Here is a 20,680-nt window from a genome sequence, read left to right as displayed (position 1 = left end):
CAGCAGCAGGTGGCACTATAACCGCCATCTAGCCAAAATATGTCTTAAAAGATGTTTTTCTGAACTCTTAACACTTCTGCTATAACCCCTTGACTGTAAACACAATTAGCCAATCAGAAACCGGAAGAAAGTTATTTCCTGAAAAAGGCCAAGGGAGAATCATTGTGTAGACCAGTGTTTTTCAACCACTGTGCCGCGGCACACTAGTGTCCGTGAGACACAGTCTGGTGTGCCGTGGGAGGTTATCTAATTTCACCTATTTAGGTTAAAAATATTTTTTGCAAACCAGTAATTATAGTCTGCAAATGATGTGTTGTTGTTGAGTGTCGGTGCTGTCTAGAGCTCGGCTGAGTAACCGTGTAATACTCTTCCATATCAGTAGGTGGTAGCCGGTAGCTAATTGCTTTGTAGATGTCAGAAACAGCGGGAAGCAGCGTGCAGGTGAAAAGGTATCTAATGCTTAAACCAAAAATAAACAAAAGGTGAGGGCCCCTAAGAAAAGGCATTGAAGCTTAGGGAAGGCTATGCAGAACGAAACTAAAACTGAACTGGCTGCAAAGTAAACAAAAACAGAATGCTGGATGACAGCAAAGACTTACAGCGTGTGGAGCAGATGGCGTCCACAAAGTGCATTTGTACATGACATGACAAACAACACTAAAATAGGAGCGCAAGACAAGAACTAAAACACTACACACAGGAAAACACCGAAAATTCCAAATAAGTCACGGCGGGATGTGACAGGGCATGACAGTAGACCTACTTTGAGACAAGTGCTATAGTGATGCATGGTTGGTTATGGTTATGGTTTGAATTCATATCCGAAAATTGCGACAACGACTTTTTACTGTCAACTGAGTTTCGTTTTTTAACGATTTCTGCTGGTGGTGTGCCTCCGGATTTTTTCAACGCAAAAAATGTGCCTTGGCTCAAAAAAGGTTGAAAAACACTGGTGTAGACTAGTGCAGTGTTTTTCAACCACTGAACACTAGTGTGCCATGAGATATTGTCTGGTGTGCCGTGGGAAATTATACAACTTCACCTAATTGGTCCAAAACATTTTTTTTTTTGCAAATCAATAATTGTAATAATGTGCTGTTATCTAGTGCAGTGTCTTTCAACCTTTTTTGGTATGTAAAAGGTATGTAACGCTTAAACCAAAATTAAACAAAAGGCAAGTCCCGCTAGGAAAAGGCACTGAAGCATAGGGATGGCTATGCAAAACAAAAGTAAAACTGAACTGGCTGCAAAGTAAACAAAAACAGAATGCTGGACGACAGCAAAAACTTACAGCATGTGGAGCGGAGACGGCGTCCACAAAGTACATCCGTACATGACATGACAATCAACAGTGTCCCCACAAAGACGGATAGCGTACGCACAACTTAAATAGTCTTGATTGCGAAAACAAGGAGAACACCAACAAAACAGGAAGGGTCACCAAATTAACAGCGCAAGACAGAAACTAAAGCACTACACACAGGAAACAACAAACTCAAAATAAGGCATGACAACCTGGTGGAGTTTCATTTTTTTAACCTTTTCTGCTGGTGGTGTGCCTCAGTATTTTTTTTAATGAAAAAAATGTGCCTTAATCAAAAAAGGTTGAAAAACACTGGACTAGTGAAGTCACTCATTAAATATCACTTGACTATAAAGACAAACAAAAGTTAACATATGCAGTAACCAATATTTTGGTAACCAAGATGAAATAGGCAAAACTTTGCATATATATATCTTTTTTTTGTCCTGTCCAGCTACTCAAGCAAATCATATAGTTGATGTAGATGCCCATAGCGGCTGTACAAATGTACTTTACAAAAGAGAAGTGTGGGATACTTCTCTTGTTGCCTTATTTGTATTTGACTCTATTAAATGGATTTATATTATTATTTGGTGCAGCCGGGCCGGAGCCGGAGGGGATAGAAAGAGAAAAAAAAGGAAGACAGAGGGGGAAATTGTGGGGACAAGTGGGGGATAAGACAGAGAGACAACAACAACAGCAAACACAACAATAACAACAACAACAATAGAACAACATCAGCAAATAAGAAAACTTTGCATATTAAGCTTTCATGACATATTCTTTTTTTAGAAAAAGGTATCAAAATTAAAAATCATAAATACGTAACAAAAATAAGACAATAAATAGTGTATACTGCATACATTGTTAAAAATAAAATGTATTGATTAAATATTTGTAAATCAAATACATGACTGTAAAATGTATACCGTATATAGTAGTTCCACAACTTTTTGGTTCTGTGACAAAGCTCTTAACTCTGATCAATGTTTCCCATTGAATTGAATTTAAATCAATTTAAATGATGCTTGGCCCTTAGAACAGCCCCCTTTTTACATGTAAACATCTTTTAAAAAGAAAAACAAACTTTTAGATATTAAATATTGTATAAAAATAATACAAAGTGATGTACCTAATACCTGATGTATTTAAACTGAAGAAATAACTGATTAAAAACTAGATAGTGTTTATAATATAATGTGATTATCCATCCATGTATTTTCTACCGCTTGTCCCTCTCGGGGTCGCGGGGGTGCTGAAGCCTATCCCAGCTGCATTCGGGCGGAAGGTGTTTACACCCTGGACAAGTTGCCACCTCATCACAGGGCCAACCCAGACAGACAGACAACATTCACATAATATATATAATAATGCAAGTAACTATTTAAAAGGATGTAAACTTGTATTTCTCATTACTGGAGAAGTGTTTATCACTGTACTGTAATTGGAAGGTAAGTAAGTTTTAGTTATCCTAAATAGAGAAATAAATACAAAATAAAATACTTGTTTCTGTATGCAGAAATTTTACTTACAAAACCCGTTTCCATATGAGTTGGGAAATTGTGTTAGATGTAAATATAAACAGAATACAATGATTTGCAAATCATTTTCAACCCATATTCAGTTGAATATGCTACAAAGACAACATATTTGATGTTCAAACTGATAAACTTTTTTTTTTTTTGCAAATAATCATTAACTTTAGAATTTGATGCCAGCAACACGTGACAAAGAAGTTGGGAAAGGTGGCAATAAATACTGATAAAGTTGAGGAATGCTCATCAAACACTTATTTGGAACATCCCACAGGTGAACAGGAAAATTGGGAACAGGTGGGTGCCATGATTGGGTATAAAAGTAGATTCCATGAAATGCTCAGTCATTCACAAACAAGGATGGGGCGAGGATCACCACTTTGTCAACAAATGCGTGAGCAAATTGTTGAACAGTTTAAGAAAAACCTTTCTCAACCAGCTATTGCAAGGAATTTAGGGATTTTACCATCTACGGTCCGTAATATCATCAAAGGGTTCAGAGAATCTGGAGAAATCATTGCACGTAAGCAGCTAAGCCCGTGACCTTTGATCCCTCAGGCTGTACTGCATCAACAAGCGACACCAGTGTGTAAAGAATATCACCACATGGGCTCAGGAACACTTCAGAAACCCACTGTCAGTAACTACAGTTGGTCGCTACATATGCAAGTGCAAGTTAAAACTCTCCTATGCAAGGCGAAAACCGTTTATCAACAACACCCAGAAACGCCGTCGGCTTCGCTGGGCCTGAGCTCATCTAAGATGGACTGGAAATGTTCTGTGGTCTGACGAGTCCACATTTCAAATAGTTTTTGGAAACTGTGGACGTCGTGTCCTCTGGACCAAAGAGGAGAAGAACCATCTGGATTGTTATAGGCGCAAAGTTGAAAAGCCAGCATCTGTGATGGTATGGGGGTGTATTAGTGCCCAAGACATGGGTAACTTACACATCTGTGAAGGCGCCATTAATGCTGAAAGGTACATACAGGTTTTGGAGCAACATATGTTGCCATCCAAGCAACGTTACCATGGACCATCCATCCATCCATCTTCTTCCGCTTATCCGAGGTCGGGTCGCGGGGGCAGCAGCCTAAGCAGGGAAGCCCAGACTTCCCTCTCCCGAGCCACTTCGTCCAGCTCTTCCTGTGGGACCCCGAGGCGTTCCCAGGCCAGCCGGGAGACATAGTCTTCCCAACATGTCCTGGGTCTTCCCCGCGGCCTCCTACCGGTCGGACGTGCCCTAAACACCTCCCTAGGGAGGCGTTCGGGTGGCATCCTGACCAGATGCCCGAACCACCTCATCTGGCTCCTCTCGATGTGGACCATGGACGCCCCTGCTTATTTCAGCAAGACAATGCCAAGCCACGTGTTACATCAACGTGGCTTCATAGTAAAAGAGTGCGGGTACTAGACTGGCCTGCCTGTAGTCCAGACCTGTCTCCCATTGAAAATGTGTGGCGCATTATGAAGCCTAAAATACCACAACGGAGACCCCCGGACTATTGAACAACTTAAGCTGTACATCAAGCAAGAATGGGAAAGAATTCCGCCTGAGAAGCTTAAAAAATGTGTCTCCTCAGTTCCCAAATGTTTACTGAGTGTTGTTAAAAGGAAGGGCCATGTAACACAGTGGTGAACATGCCTACTTTGGCACGTGTTGCAGCCATAAAATTCTAAGTTAATTATTATTTGCAAAAAAAAAAAAAGTTTATGAGTTTGAACATCAAATATCTTGTCTTTGTAGTGCATTCAATTGAATATGGGTTGAAAAGGATTTGCAAATCATTGTATTCCGTCTATATTTACATCTAACACAATTTCCCAACTCATATGGAAATGGGGTTTGTAAATAAATATTAAACATCTTAAAGTGCATTTTTTTTCCAGTTGGAAAAACGAGGTCAGAGGTTGTTTTTTGTTACCATCAAGTGATCACGGCATTCTCGCTCATTCTTCCGTGTTATTGGGTGTATGACGCCCATCCAAATTGAAGCTGAAATATTACCACAACGAGATATATTTTTTTCATCCTAATTTTTGTTACTTTGCGGCACTTGTCACTGGCGAGTGGCAAAGCTCTCTGTCTGTGCTTCCTCTGTTTGTAAAGCTGGCGGTCTTGCACTCGGCCCATCAAGACAAAAATTGTGGATGTCTGCATTCAGTTAATTCTACTGTTAAATAAATGCGCTCAGGTGCTGAGATCGATGCACAGAGTGAGACTTCTTTCTCCCTGTTTGGAGCAAGAGACGAATAAACGTGAGGCTCAACAATTCTGATGAGCGAACATGTCTATCACTCAAATGGCGGTGACGGCGGAGGGGGAAAAAAACCCTTAACCTCTTGCAGTTGCATTATTGCATTAATTAAAACGTTGATGTCGATTCGATGTCAATTAATCGTGCAGCCCTGGCATTTACTTTGGTGAGTGGACGTCTACAGTATCTCTTTGCAGTTGCTTCTCTGACACACACCATCAGCAGATTTCCCATATTTTAATGATTAAATGTCCGCTATTTATGTATTATTTTTACATCTTTGGCTGGTACTGTATGAGACACATTTGTTTTCAGTAAGGCGCAGACTAGCAGAGATACCTTCAAATCGCTTCGTCAAATCTGCTACACGCTCTGTCATGACTTTGATGATTTTTTTTTTTCTCACTTTCTTCCTTCCCATGGTTGGAGAAACAAAGGGATGTCAATCTTTAGCTGTAGGCTAATGCGAGCTAATAGGAGCAGATGTCTTAATCGGGTTGACTGTGGCATTCGTTACGGCAACTAATGGCATTGGGGCACTCTTACGTTGATGTACCACTGTATGTTTTTTTATTATTGTATTTCAAAGATAAATTATATTAATTAAAGAAATTAACAGAGGAGCAAATAGTTGAAGTGAAGTGAATTATATTTATATAGCGCTTTTCTCTAGTGACTCAAAGCGCTTTACATAGTGAAACCCAATATCTAAGTTACATTTAAACCAGTGTGGGTGGCACTGGGAGCAGGAGGGTAAAGTGTCTTGCCCAAGGACACAATGGCAGTGACTAGGATGGCAGAAGCTGGGATCGAACCTGGAACCCTCAAGTTGGTGGCACGGCCACTCTACCAACCGAGCTATACCGCCCCAGCCAAATGTCAAAAACACAGCATAATAAAATCATTTATTTACAATGTTAATATCACCAGTCCTGGAAAGTTGCGCCAAAAGTGCAGTTTTTGTGACTAAAATATATATATTTTGATATAGGACAACATTTAAAAACACACAAACTCATTATGCTAATGAAGTGTCCCTGTGGCATCCCTTGGTTTGTCCATCAAGCGAGGATTATCATGGCCGTCCACTTGACTTGACACGCATCACGTTCTGACCGATACCCCTCAACCCTCTACTGTCAATCATCTTTTACATTCAGGTGATGGAAGTTACCAGAATTAGGCGAACTAAAATGACTTTGTGGCAGTGTGTGTGTGTGTGTGTGTGTGTGTGTGTGTGTGTCTGTATGTGCTCCATGTTGGTAGTAGACCTACTAGTGTAGCCTGTAGCCAGCATGTTAGCGCACATCTTCTTCATGGCTTGTGACAGTAGTACTCACTGACCTACTTTTACCCACAAAACACTGTTGCTATTATCATTTCATGGTTTTTTTTGGACTACATTAAGGGTCACAATATTAGAAACTTCTCAGTATGATGCAGTTCAGTTCACATTATAGGGGCGGTATAGCTCGGTTGATAGAGTGGCAGTGCCAGCAACTTGAGGGTTGCAGGTTCGATCCCCGCTTCTGCCATCCTAGTCACTGTCAGTGTGTCCTTGGGCAAGACACTTTACCCACCTGCTCCCAGTGCCGCCCACACTGGTTTAAATGTAACTTAGATATTGGGTTTCACTATGTAAAGCGCTTTGAGTCACAAGAGAAAAGCACTATATAAATATAATTCACTTCACTTCACTTCACATTCAGAGGTTCCACAATAGCGTAATGGAAGTCTTCAAAACTAGCTTTGATGCTAGAATTTAGACCGTTTCAAAGTATTTTTAGTAAGCCCTAATTTAAGCTCTACTTTGGAAAGACGCCGTTTTATGTGTTTGTAGCTTTAATGCAAATGAGCTGTTTGTCTGCACTTTAAAGAAGCATTACTTTTGACATACACACTTAAAACTCTGCACTGTCTATTGTAAATGTGTCATATACCACTTACAACTTAGGATGGGTACCTTTCACATTTACACCGATACGATACTAATACTCAACGGTACTCATTTTCGGTCCTTTTGTGTGTGTTTTTAAATGGTAATTGTTTGAAAATTAAAAAAAAAAAATGCACAAGCTGATTATAACTGTAAGGTCCAGTTGTCACTGTATATCTTGTTTTCTTATTATATTTCGAGTCTCATTTGCAAGTATTATATGGTAAACATTGCATGCTGTTGCAATTCCAAGACATTAGACGGCAGTAGTGTATAGACTACGTCAGGGGTCAACAACCTTTTTGAAACCAAGAGCTACTTCTTGGGTACTGATTAATGCGAAGGGCTACCAGTTTGATACACACTTTAATAAATTGCCAGAAATAGCCAATTTGCTCAATTTACCTTTAACTCTATGTTATTATTAATAATTAATGATATTTATCTTTGTGGAAACACTGATCATCTTAATGATTTCTCACAATAAATATACATAGAAACAGATAAATATCAATATGCAACACTTTATTTTTATATTTTTTCTAAGTGCACATTTTTCACATTGAACATTTTCAAATGATCACTTCTAAGACATTCTTGTGAAATCACAATATCCAATTTTATCTAGCTAGCCACTATCATTTTTTTTAACAAATCATGAATTACTTTGCACCATGTTTGTACAAATAATAACTCATGTAAAATACAAAAGTCAACTCTCAAATGTTTAAATAAATCATGTCACACTTTGAACTGGACACCAAATCTGTTATCTGTTTCTTTGTCAGTTAGTGAAGACCAAGTCTTTAAAATATTTTCTTGGATTTTCAAATTCTATTTGAGTTTTGTCTCTCTTAGAATTAAAAATGTCGAGCAAAGCGAGACCAGCTTGCTAGTAAATAACTAAAATTTAAAAAATAGAGGCAGCTCACTGTGCAGCTATTTTTAGAACAGGCCAGCGGGCAACTCATCTGGTCCTTACGGGCGACTTGGTGCCCGCGAGCACCGCGTTGGTGACCCCTGGATTACGTCGTATTGCCTAGTCTTTGCCATTAAGCTAAATGTGCCCTGCAAAGTGTTCATACTGGAAGTATTGTACTTATTAGACACTTGCTGTTTTATTGTAAGATGTGTCTTAGTTGTAATTTATATGACAAAAATTGGAAGTGTTGAAATGGCAATGAAAAATCCTTAATGCTAATCGGTAGCATGTATATGGCAAAGCCAATGAGAATCAAGCTACTGCATTTTACATTGAAGCATTTTCTATCAGGCATACTTGCTTTGATGGCGTTGAAATTTTCAACATTAAAAAGGGCAGTTTGGCTGAGTCCGCTCTGAGTGCTGCTTGTTTGTTTCCTCGCCAAGTGTTTTAGTCTGTAACCGGACGTGACATCATGAGCAGCAAAATATGGCAACGTTTGATTTTACGTGAATCGATACCCATTAGTACAGTGGTTCTCAACCTTTTTTCAGTGATGTACCCCCTGTGAACATTTTTTTAATTCAAGTACCACCTAATCAGAGCAAAGCATTTTTGGTTGAAAAAAAGAGATAAAGAAGTAAAATACAGCACTATGTCATCAGTTTCTGATTTATTAAATTGTATAACAGTGCAAAAATATTGCTCATTTGTAGTGGTCTTTCTTGAACTATTTGGAAAAAAAGATATAAAAATAACTAAAAACTTGTTGAAAAATAAACAAGTGATTCAATTATAAATAAAGATTTCTACACATAGAAGTAATCATCAACTTAAAGTGCCCTCTTTGGGGATTGTAATAGAGATCCATCTGGATTCATGAACTTAATTCTAAACATTTCTTCACAAAAAAAGAAATCTTTAACATCAATATTTATGGAACATGTCCACAAGAAATCTAGCTGTTAACACTGAATATTGCATTGTTGCATTTCTTTTCACACTTCTTTTTGACAGACATTTTAGTGACAAACCTGAGCTTGTGCTTCACTGAGTTTATGAACTTACATTCATATTTTGTTGAAGTATTATTCAATCAATATATTTATAAAGGATTTTTGAATTGTTGCTATTTTTAGAATATTTAAAAAAAATCTCACGTACCCCTTGGCATACCTTAAAGTACCCCCAGGGGTACGCGTACCCCCATTTGAGAACCACTGCATTAGTACCAAAGAAATTTGTCTGGTGCCTATAGAAGCACTGAATTCAGTACCCATCCCAACATTCAACAACGTAACATTAAGAAGTGGGACAGGAGGACACAAGTGTCGTAAAACTTGCTATGTTAGCTACAATGCTAACATTACACTGACATTTTAACATAATGCTAGGTTAGCCTATTCGCTGAAGAAAAACTACGATTAAACCTACAGCTTTCATGTCTGTACCTGACTCACTGTTATGGGTCGACAAAGGGAAAGGAGACGGCACGACAACAGAGGACCTAGCTCAACGGGTTTTATTGAGCACTTGATGATTACGTGGGGTGTGTATGCTACTATGTGTGTGAATGGAATACTATGTGTGGAAATTAACCGTATGTAAATACCGGAGGGTTTGTTGGATTGCGTGTTGGGTGTGGCAGCGACCAAGTCCAGAGGGGGAGAAGCAAAGAGGTCCGTGGTCCAAGCGGGGTTGTGGGGCAGGAGAGAGGCGTCCAGAAGTCCGAGCGGGGGGTCGAGGATCGGGGAAGGCAATCAAAGTCCAGGGGTGCGGGGGGCAGCAGCAGCAGAAGCGCACAGCTACAGCTGAGACACAGAGGACTGTAGGGACAAGAGACGACAAGGACAAATCAGGACAAGGCACGAGGGAGACAAGCGAGCGAGAGATAGAGAGCAGGAGAGGAGTCATAGACGAGAAGCTTACTGTACACAGGGCTACGTTCCGACGAGGAGAAGTCAGCGGGGAGGCTTTTTATACTGTCGCGTCTCATTAGGTCCAGGTGCGTAGATTGAAGATTGCCTCCGGCTGTGGCGACGCGTGGGCGCGGTCTGCGGTCTGCGTAGCGAGCGCGGGGGCGTGTCTAGCGGAGCTCACTATGGAGCTTCTAGGTGCTCCCGCAGAAGAGGGAGAAGCAGACTGCGCGTACGCCGTAACACTCACAGGTAGTTGGCAGAGCTTCGGGCTTTATTTTGAGATGTGTAGTGAAGCCTGGGGAAGGAGATTTTCCAAAAGTGAGCCTTTGAGTGCCTCTTGTCTCAAAAGTAGAGCAATAAAATGAGGGATATGATTGTTGATTTTAGATTGTAACGGTTGTAAAATAATAAAAAATTGACTTCAGCGTAAAACGGCGCACTTTTAAAGGGGATGCATTCCAAACCAAAGCCGAAGCATAGTTTAAGCAAATAACATTGAAGGTAAAAACAAAAATGTATCACATTTTGTAGCCTCGTCAAAGACATTCTCGATAGGGTAAACAAATAAGCATAAGCACGGTGGTACAGGGGTTAGTCCTGGGTTCAATCCCGGGCTCGGGATCCTTCTGTGTGGAGTTTGCATGTTCTCCCTGTGACTGCGTGGGTTCCCTCCGGGTACTCCGGCTTCCTCCCACTGCCAAAGACATGCACCTGGGGATAGGTTGATTGGCAACACTAAATTGGCCCTAGTGTGTGAATGTGAGTGTGAATGTTGTCTGTCTATCTGTGTTGGCCCTGTGATGAAGTGGCGACTTGTCCAGGGTGTACCCCACCTTCCGCCCGAATGCAGCTGAGATAGGCTCCAGCACCCCCCGCGACTCCAAAAGGGACAAGCGGTAGAAAATGGATGGATGTATGGACCTCACATATATAGCACAGAGGAATGATGCCCGCATTCTGCGACGTTCCCACAGGCCTCTGGGGAGGAACATGCATCAACAACAACCTGTCATTACGCAGACCTCATAACATGGAGCCCGTGTCGCTGTGAGGCTCGTTTTGCACACAACATGGACACATTGCAGAAAACAAAACCTAGCATGAAGCTGACAATGCCAATGCTAGTTTGACTTTTACTCCAGGACACCCCTCTCTCTCTCTCTCTCTCTCTCTCTCTCTCTCTCTCTCTCTCTCCTCTGCCTGCCAATGGGTCAAACAAAACAGGGCGGGTAACCTGAGAAATGGCAGTGCTCAGCATTTCCCTTCTAATATTTTGGTGCTCTAACGCTATCAGCTGTGCCTGTACATCCTTTGGCCTTGTCCTTCCTGCCCTCGCTTTCTCTGCCTGCTGGAGTCCACTCAATTCAAATGAGATGACTAATGAGGGAATAAGTGCGGTTTTCACGATCTGACTTTATGTTACAGTACTTGCTCGGACGTGTGTGTGCGTTTGTGTGTGTGTGTGTGTGTGTAAATATAGCTTCCAGACAGGGGCCGAAGATGACAGCTATAATTACAGGACAGAACAGCAGCTGAGAAGCCTGAAGATGACAGTTTGTAGCTCCTCATATGTTCTCTTTGCATACAATTGACCAACTTCACTGCAATTGTTCATCAAAGTAGTGTTCATCGGTTGTATTTGTAGGCGTAGTAGGTCTAATGTGCTCCACTTGTTCCTAGGCAGGAGATTGCCATGCCGGTTTTTTAATTAAAATTAGCATATTCTAGTAGCATTAGCAATGCTGTTTCCTTGGCAACTTGACTGTAAATGACCTTGAGTGGCGCCCCCTGTGGGTTGTGGTCAAAAATGCTTTGTAAGACATGCTCGCATACATGTGATACAGATATCCTCAAAGTTGTATCATGATTATTGACTTATAGACAATTAGTTGTGTTTTGATTGATGGCGGCGATGTTTTTCATTCACACATGTGTGCTTGTCGATCCCCCAAAAGGTATGCGGCAAATTTTGCGGCGATTCGGCAAAGCACGTGAAAGTTGCGGTGCGGGTTTTGCAAAGCGCATTGAGCTGTGTGAGAAATTTCAAGTCAATCTCACATATATGATTTAACTAGAGATGTCCGGTAATGGATTTTTTGACAATATTCGATATTCCAATATTATCCAACTCTTAATTACTGATTCCGATATCAACCGATACCGATATATACAGTCGTGGAATTAACACATTATTTTGCCTAATTTTGTTGTGATGCCCCACTGGATGCATTAAACAATGTAACAAGGTTTTCCAAAATAAATCAACTCAAGTTATGGAAAAAAATGCCAACATGGCACTGCCATATTTATTTTTGATGTCCCAAAGTGCATTATTTTTTTAAACATGCCTCAAAACAGCAGCTTGGAATTTGGGACATGCTTTATTGTAGCGTCCCGGAAGAGTTAGTGCTGCAAGGGGTTGTGGGTATTTGTTCTGTTGTGTTACGGTGCGGATGTTCTGGTCATGTCTGTGTGATCATGTTTTGTTTTAGTCATGTTCGGTTTTGTTTTTGGACTCTTTGTGCACTTTTGTTTGTTTTGTCACCATAGCAACCCATTAGTTTTCACCTGTCATGTCACACACCTGTTTCACGTTTTGAGTCACGCACCTGTTTTCACTGATCATGTCACTGCTATTTAAGCCTGTCTGTTTCTGTTGTTCGTCCTGGTGACATTATCCTTTCTTAGCATGCTACTTCTGACACTCCTGCTACCTCTGTTTGTCTTCATGCTTCCATAGTTCCATGCCAAGTAAGTAAGAAAGTTTGTTTATTGTTCATAGTTTCTGCCTTTGTGCAAGTTTTGTTTCATTGGTCTAGTTTGTTCTCCTCCGTTGTGCGCGCCTTTTGTTTGCTTCCTTTTTTGTAGTCTGTTAGTGTTTAAAATAGAATATGTACTTCCATTCACGCCTTGCCCGCGCCAACTTTCCTTTGCATTTCGGGGAAACAAACCCCAAGGTCCACGTACTGACAGTTCTCCCGAAATGTGTTTGTCATTCTTGTTTGGTGTGGGTTCACAGTGTGGCGCATATTCATAACAGTATTGAAGTTGTTTATACAGCCACCCTCAGTGTGACCTGTAGGGCTGTTGACCAAGTATATGTTGCATTCACTTGTGTGTGTGAAAAGCCGTAGATATTATGTGACTGGGCCGGCACGCAAAGAAAGTGCCTTTAAGGTTTATTGGCGCTCTGTACTTCTCCCTATGTCCGTGTACACAGCGGCGTTTTAAAAAGTCATACATTTTACTTTTTGAAACTGATACCAATAATTTCCGATATTATATTTTAAAGCATTTATCGGCTGATAATATCGGCAGACCGATATTATCGGACATCCCTAATTGAAAGCTTTTTTCACCACCGCGCCATCTGCTGGATCTGGCGGCGCAGTACCCTTAAATTCCCCATAAGTTGGAGAATTGCCACAAACCTTTTTTTATGTCTTATCTAATGGTGGCCTAGTTGTGTTTTTAGAAAGATGAGTAACTTCCTCGTGGTCTTTTTATTTTTTTTAACAAGAGAAACAACCGGAACGGAAAAGAAGGATCAGAGGTGACTCCTGCATTAAGATTAATTATGTCGCCCGCTGCAGAGTCATTACGGAAGCCCTTCCTGCCTTTTCCTAATGCCAAGTGATAGATTAAAAGAGACAAACCATTTTCTGCTCCCGTTGCTTCTTGGAAGGAATCGGATTTTCACGGACTACGCGTCCACTTATGGAGGGCAATTATGATGGCAGGAGTCACTATTCATCTGATAAAAATACTTTTATTTGCACCTGTGTTTCCTCACGCCACCATTGATCCAGTGTGGTAACATGACAAGCAAGTTTGGGGTGTATTGTTATATACATGTAAAAACAAACGACTTCAGACGGACTCGGAAGGTGACAGCTGCTAAGTCTGGTGCACAGACAGAGAATCAGGTGTGCACGTGCATCAGACCAGTTCATGCCTGGGGCCTTGCTGGGTGTGTGAGCAGATGATACAGTAGCTGCTTTCCAAAAAGTATGCATTTTTGATAATGCTCATTCTTTATAAAGGTACCTTGTATTGTGCAATGCTAACGATATTCAAATAACAGTATTGTGCCGTTAACAGCTAGCTGGCAACTAGCGCTCTAATCGCTATCTGGAATCTAGCACATTAATCGCTAGCTGGAAACTAGCAGAAACAATCACTGGCTGACAACTAACGCGCTAATCACTACCTGGCAATTCGATTGCTAATCGCTAACTGCCAATTAGCGCACCAATCGCTAGCTGACAACTATACACTAAAAAATGCTGGGTTATTTTGATAACCCAATTTATGAGTTGCGAGTGTTGGGTTAAATTTTAGAGATATTTTTATGAAGAGCAATCCATTTTTGGGGTTATGAGGGTATTATTTTAACAAAATTTCAGGGTTTTCACAACTATTAACCATTTTTGTGTTGTTTTTAAATGAGTAAGGCATTTTTGTGTAAAAGGCTTTTTCTATTAAAAAGGTACTTTTTTCTTGAAGGGAATTTTATTAAGGATTAATTTTACATTATTTACAATCACACATCTTATGTACATGAAAATATTTGAGCATGCTGTATAGAACTACTATGACCATACATGGCAATTAATGTAAAAACATATAACTCATATCTTGCTTTTGAGTATATTTTAATAGAATAAAAGTAATTTTGATCAGTAGTTGGGAAGGAGTAGGACAAACCAGCAGTAAAAAAAAATTTTTTTAACCAATTATTGGGTCAAGGAGCGCTAAATTGCGCAACCCAATAGTTGGGTTTGGAATAACCCAACATTGTAGTGAGCATAACTCAGCTTTTGTGTTAAATACATTCAACCCAATAGTTGGGTTATGAATCAACCAACATTGAGTTAGCATAACTCAACTTTTGGGTTAAATAATTCAACCCAATAGTTTGGTTGGGAATAACCCAATATTAAGTTATCATAACTCAACTTTTTGGATAAATAATTCAACGCAAAATTTGGATTTAAAAAATGTACCCGAAATGTTGAGTTAAAATAACTCAAATAAGGGGTTTGTCCTTTTCTAAACCAGCAGTTGGGTTAAAATTGGGTTATTTTTTAACCCAACATTTTTTAGTGTGTACAGCACTAACCGCGAGCTGGCAACTACAGCGCTAATCATTAGCTAGCTGACAACTAACATGCTGATCGCTGGCTGGCAACTAGAGTACGAATCGCTAGCTGACTACTAGTGCGCCAATCGCTAGCTGGCAATTAGAGTGCTAATCGCAAGCTCCCAACTAGCGTGCCAATTGTTAGCTGGCAACTAGAGCATTAATCGCTTGCTTTCTTAAATGCTAACATATATTAATTAGGGATGTCCAATAATGGCTTTTTGCCGATATCCGATATTCCGATATTGTCCAACTCTTTAATTACCGATACCGATACCAACCAATACCAATATCAACCGATATATGCAGTTGTGGAATTAACACATTATTATGCCTAATTTGGCACCAGTTATGGTGAAGATAAGGTCCTTTAAAAAAAAATAAAAAAAAAATAAGATAAATAAATTAAAAACATTTTCTTGAATAAAAAATAAAGTAAAACAATATAAAAACAGTTACATAGAAACTAGTAATTAATGAAAATTAGTCAAATTAACTGTTAAAGGTTAGTACTATTAACAATCATGTGTGCTTACAGACTGTATCCCTTGCAGACTGTATTGATATATAATGTAAGAACCAGAATATTAATAACAAAAAGAAACAACCCTTTTGTGTGAATGAGTGTGAATGAGTGTAAATGGGGGAGGGAGGTTATTTGGGTTGGTGCACTAATTGTAAGTGTATCTTGTGTTTTTTATGTTGATTTAATAAAAAACAACAAAACAAAAACAAAAAAAAACGATACCGATAATAAAAAAACTGATACCGATAATTTCCGATATTACATTTTAACGCATTTATCGGACATCTCTAATATTAATGTAATAATTTATTCATATTTAACTACATGACAGTGTGTATGTAAATACATTTACATTTGTAAAATATTTGCGAGAGGCGGAGGCGATATAAAAATACATTTAAAAAAATCTACCAACAATGTTATGGCCCACCGCAGTACCTCTGCGGACCCCTGTTAAATACCTCTAGACTAGACCTAGACTGTATCTAATGTTACAAATTAATTGATCTTCACATTGATTGACGTGTTCTATTTAGGTAATCAGCCACCACTTCATGCAGCACAACAGGCTTTGCTCCACATCTTAAAATAAAGCCTGAAGCTTTGCCAATTATCTAGCTTGCTGCTGGCAAAATATGAGTTTAATGTTAGAACATAGCTATGCTAATGTTGCTAGTATTTGTATCCTCCTGCCCCACTCCATAAAAAGCTGCATCTGACATTTGGCATTATGTTCGTATGACCCCAATTTGAGTTGATATCCTAATTTTTTTGACGCAGGTGCAAGTGTATGAAGCCTGTTTCATTCCCACCAGTCAGGTCCCGCCTTCTCGGTGACATCCTCGCCTTCCTATTGGCTGGCTGTTTCCCAGGAGGAGCGAAGCGAACACAAACTGGAATGTGTGGGAGTGGGTGTCTTTCACTGTTTGCTCCGCACGACCGACGCTCGAACACCACTATCGCCGATTTCAATGAAATTTAATCAGTTTTATTTTGTTTTAGCGATTGTTCCTGTTTTTTTGTTTGCCGGGAGAGCGCCAGCTACTCTTGACGTATGAATGAATGGTCGAATTGATGGATGGATGGAGGGGAGCAGGTAGACGAGCGCTAACAACGCCGCAAAGAAGCTACTTTGAGTGATTAAAAGGAAAATAAATCCATTAAAGGTGAGTTTAAAAACACAACTGGGGGGGTGGGGGATAAGACGCGAGGGAGTTCGTCTCTTGTGGCAGTGGGTCAGTGGACCAACGGCGGCTTTCAGGGACACAAGGAGAAAGGGCAATTTCACTTGTTGTCTGACGAGATGTGGTGCGTTCAAGGCCACACGCGTCCCTTATGAATCATGCTCCTCTTGTCATCCGGTCATTTCGCTTTTTGATCCTTTTTAAATTGTTTCTTAGCATAACATCACCGATATCAAACTACAAGTGGAGTGAGGTCATGGTGTGTGCGTGTCTACGCGTTTGTTTTTGAGGGGGTTACCGATACTTCCAGCAAATATGTCATCTGAGTCAATTTGTCAGTGTGTTTGGCCTGTTTATTTGTGCCAAGCTAACTTCCGGTCTGTTTTTAAACTATATTACCATTAGGATGTTCCCATAAAGTTTTGGTAAGAATCCACACACAAAAACGTGTTAAATATTATTCTAAAGATAACTTTATATGCCAGGTTATTGTTATTTGAATTTAACACAATAATACATTGATTTAACATGTTCATGCATTTATATCATCAGGTCAGGTTGTCTTGTTGAGCAGCTGTTGATATTTTGTTAATTTGGGGCAATATTTAGGTTGTAGACAAACTCCTGGTTCGAATTGCTTTGGAATTTGCTTCCTCCCATGTTCTAAAATACATAAATGTTTGGCTAAATGGACGCTTTGTCCAATGCACACTGAAAAATCAAAAAACCCGTGGGGCCATTTTAATATTTTAGATTTTGTTTATGGGCTAAAACCAATCCACATGTTCAAACTTTATATACAGATGACATCAGGAATTATCAACATGTTCTCATTACACTAAAACTTTTTCGTCTTGTTCTCCCATTTTTGTAGTTGTCTTGTTTAGTTGTGTGTTTAGAATAATCTGCCGCCCACTAAAAACAAGCGAGAGGGCCGCAAATGACGACCGAGGTGCAACGTGGGCACCCCTGCTTTGGGGTAGGGAACTTTTGGCTCCCGAGCCAGATGTGGCTCTTTTGATGACTGCATCTGGCTCTCACATAAATCTTAGCTGACATTGCTTAACACGATAAGGAATTAATAATTCCGCTGGTAATCACAGTCTTAAAAATAACGTTCAAACTATAAAACATTCTCATGCATTTTAATTAGAGATGTCCGATAATATCGGCCGATAAATGCGTTAAAATGTAATATCGGAAATTATCGGTATCGTTTTTTTTATCGGTATCGTTTTTTTTTTTGTTTTTTTTTATCAAATCAACATAAAAAACACAAGATACACTTACAATTAGTGCACCAACCCAAAAAAACTTTCTCCCCCATTTACACTCATTCACACAAAAGGGTTGTTTCTTTCTGTTATTAATATTCTGGTTCCTACATTATATATCAATACAGTCTGCAAGGGATACAGTCCGTAAGCACACATGATTGTGCAGGCTGCTGGTCCACTAATAGTACTAACCTTTAACAGTTAATTTTACTAATTTTCATTAATTACTAGTTTCAATGTAACTGTTTTTATATTGTTTTACTTTCTTTTTTATTCAAGAAAATGTTTTTAATTTATTTATCTTTTATTTTATTTTTTTTTAAAGTACCTTATCTTCACCATACCTGGTTGTCCAAATTAGGCATAATAATGTGTTAATTCCATGACTGTATATATCGGTTGATATCGGTATCGGTTGATATCGGTATCGGTAATTAAAGAGTTGGACAATATCGGATATCGGCAAAAAGCCATTATCGGACATCCCTAATTTTAATCCATCCATCCGTTTCTACCGCACCTGTTCAAGAAGTCGCATTAATGGTAAGAAGTATTTTATTTATTATTGGTTAGCTTCAGAATAACAATATTAATAAAAAGAATAAGATGTATCATACTCTAAAAAGGTTGGTCTTACTTAAAAATGCACACATTTAGTTGTATTCAGTGTTAAACAATATTATATGGCTCTCACGGAAATACATTGTAAAATATTTGGCTTTCATGGCTCTCTCAGCCAAAAAGGTTCCCGACCCCTGCTCTAAACTGTCCAAATGGTAGTTTGTTTACATTTGCTTAGTGATTGATTGGCAACCAGTCCTTTGGTCCAAATTGTCAGCGAGGATAAGCACCAGCTCACCTATGACCCTAATGAGGAGGATGGATAGATGTTGGTTGTTGAGGCCCTGGAGGAGGTCTGTGCCGGCAAACAGGGCTCTTGTTTGAGTATCACACAGGTTATTTACAACCTGTCATGCCTTTTCACATGCATGATGCTTGTTTTACGTGTGGGTTGTGTTAAATGCTGCTTTTAATTGCTTGTGGCTCTTTGTTATTGGTGCCATTAGGAGAATAAACACATGCAAACAAAGTGGACGCTGAGGGATTTTGGCTATTGTGTTGGAAAAGGTGTTAGGGAAAGGTCAAAGGTTGCTTGCCGTGCTGTGGTACCACACACAGTGGATGCGCCCGCCTGCAGAGGAGATAAGCGGTAAGCCCGACCGCTCTATCAGGAGACGTCTCCACCTGCCAGGCGCTCTAAGTAAACATCCTTCGAAAGAAAGTGAATTTGGACATGTGTTCAAATTCTTTGACAGTCCTCTTAAAGTTCGTCCAAGCATCTTCGGGTGCGGCACAGTGCAACCTGATGGCGTTATGTGCTGCAGAAGAAAAAATATTCAAGGCTAAATGCTTTTTTTCCCCCAGTGTAGCTTTGATATGGTTAAGCGGCTCTGCTTTACGACGCTGCCAGTCTGTTTGGGCTGCGGTGAAGCGGTTTGAAGCAGGGACGCGGGCAGCTGCGTTCAAGCCAAGACGGGACTGCAGAGATGCAAAATATTCCCAGACTCACCCCAGCACCTTCTCAGTGCATACCCCTCCTCCCCACCCTCCGTTCTTCCAGACGGCTTTTCATGCCTTGCATCAAGCACACATGCTCATTTCCACTGCTTTCACCAAAGTCTCATTAAAGGAATTATGCCCGCATGGCTTGGAGGAAATTCAGGCGGCTTTTTTTGGAGGTTGTGTAGTGGGGGTGGGGGGGGGATTCTTCTTATGAAAGTGGCTGTAACACAACTGTGAATTGTGTGTGTGGTATGAGTGAATTTGGCTGGAGCTGTTGTAGTCTTAAAGATCCCACAGTCTTGTATTTTTCAACAATTTTAAATACGCGTCAGAGGTTCCACTATTGTCCAAAATCTAGCCGTGATGCTGGAATTTCAACAAGTGCTTTTAGTGAGCCCTATTGGGAACACATTTTGTGTGTGCCTGTAACTTTAATGCTAATGAGCTGTGTTTGTCCATACCATTGTGCACTGTCCACGTTTTTCATACATACTGTTTGGGATGGGTACCAAATAGGGATGTAACAATATCAAAGTCTCACGGTACGATATTATCACGGTATTGAGGCCACGGTATGATATTGTGATATATGTCCAAAAAAAGACTTAAAAATGCCACAGTGTGTAACATGAAGTGGCAAAAATGTTTGATGGACACACTTACTGTAATTGAACACAGACCTAATGCTAAAATGTTCTAATCATATTTATTGCTATAAACATGTATTTTTTAACTGCAAAGAATTGTGCGGGAACACCCACTGTGTCTCTCAATTATTACTTTCTGAATCCTCTACAGTGGAGATTTTTATATCCGTTTGGAAAATGCAGTTTCTCAGAAAATTTAACTCACATTTGAAATTTCAGTAATGTAAATACCTCACACATTGATGTTTAGCTTCGCTGGCTTTGTCATTTGCGGGTGATGCTAGCTTATGTGTGCAGCAGTTGCTTTTCCTCGGCACGGTGCGCATTAACCGAGTCTGTTTTGCTTGGAAGATTCCAGACGAATGTGGGGTGCTTTATTACCTCCGCCACAGAGGTTATGTTTTTGCCAGGGTTTGTTTACATAACTCAAACCCTTATTTTATCTTATCGACTACAAAGTGAAAAACACT

General features: G+C 39.9%; 1 protein-coding gene across 6 annotated transcripts in view; it reads left to right on the top strand.

Annotated features, from left to right (window-relative positions):
* Window positions 1–20,680, top strand: part of ripor2 (RHO family interacting cell polarization regulator 2) — a 137,706-nt gene that overhangs the window by 54,732 nt on the left and 62,294 nt on the right. Inside the window, exon 1 of one of the 6 annotated variants that reach the window (XM_061966930.2) lies at window positions 10,946–12,621. The exons of 3 other annotated variants lie outside the window; for them this stretch is intronic. In XM_061966930.2, coding sequence (XP_061822914.1) covers window positions 12,615–12,621 — 7 coding nt within the window. In that variant the 5' untranslated portion in view covers window positions 10,946–12,614. Of the gene's footprint in view, window positions 1–10,945; window positions 12,622–14,821; window positions 16,706–16,769; window positions 17,149–20,680 lie in introns of those variants that run through there. 2 more of the 6 variants (XM_061966931.2, XM_061966932.1) reach the window with 2 other exon arrangements.

Source organism: Nerophis lumbriciformis, linkage group LG11, assembly GCF_033978685.3.
Source record: "Nerophis lumbriciformis linkage group LG11, RoL_Nlum_v2.1, whole genome shotgun sequence".
Classification (NCBI taxonomy): domain Eukaryota; kingdom Metazoa; phylum Chordata; class Actinopteri; order Syngnathiformes; family Syngnathidae; genus Nerophis; species Nerophis lumbriciformis.
The sequence above is the reverse complement of the archived record's forward strand: the minus strand, read 5'-3'. Positions and strand labels throughout refer to the sequence as shown.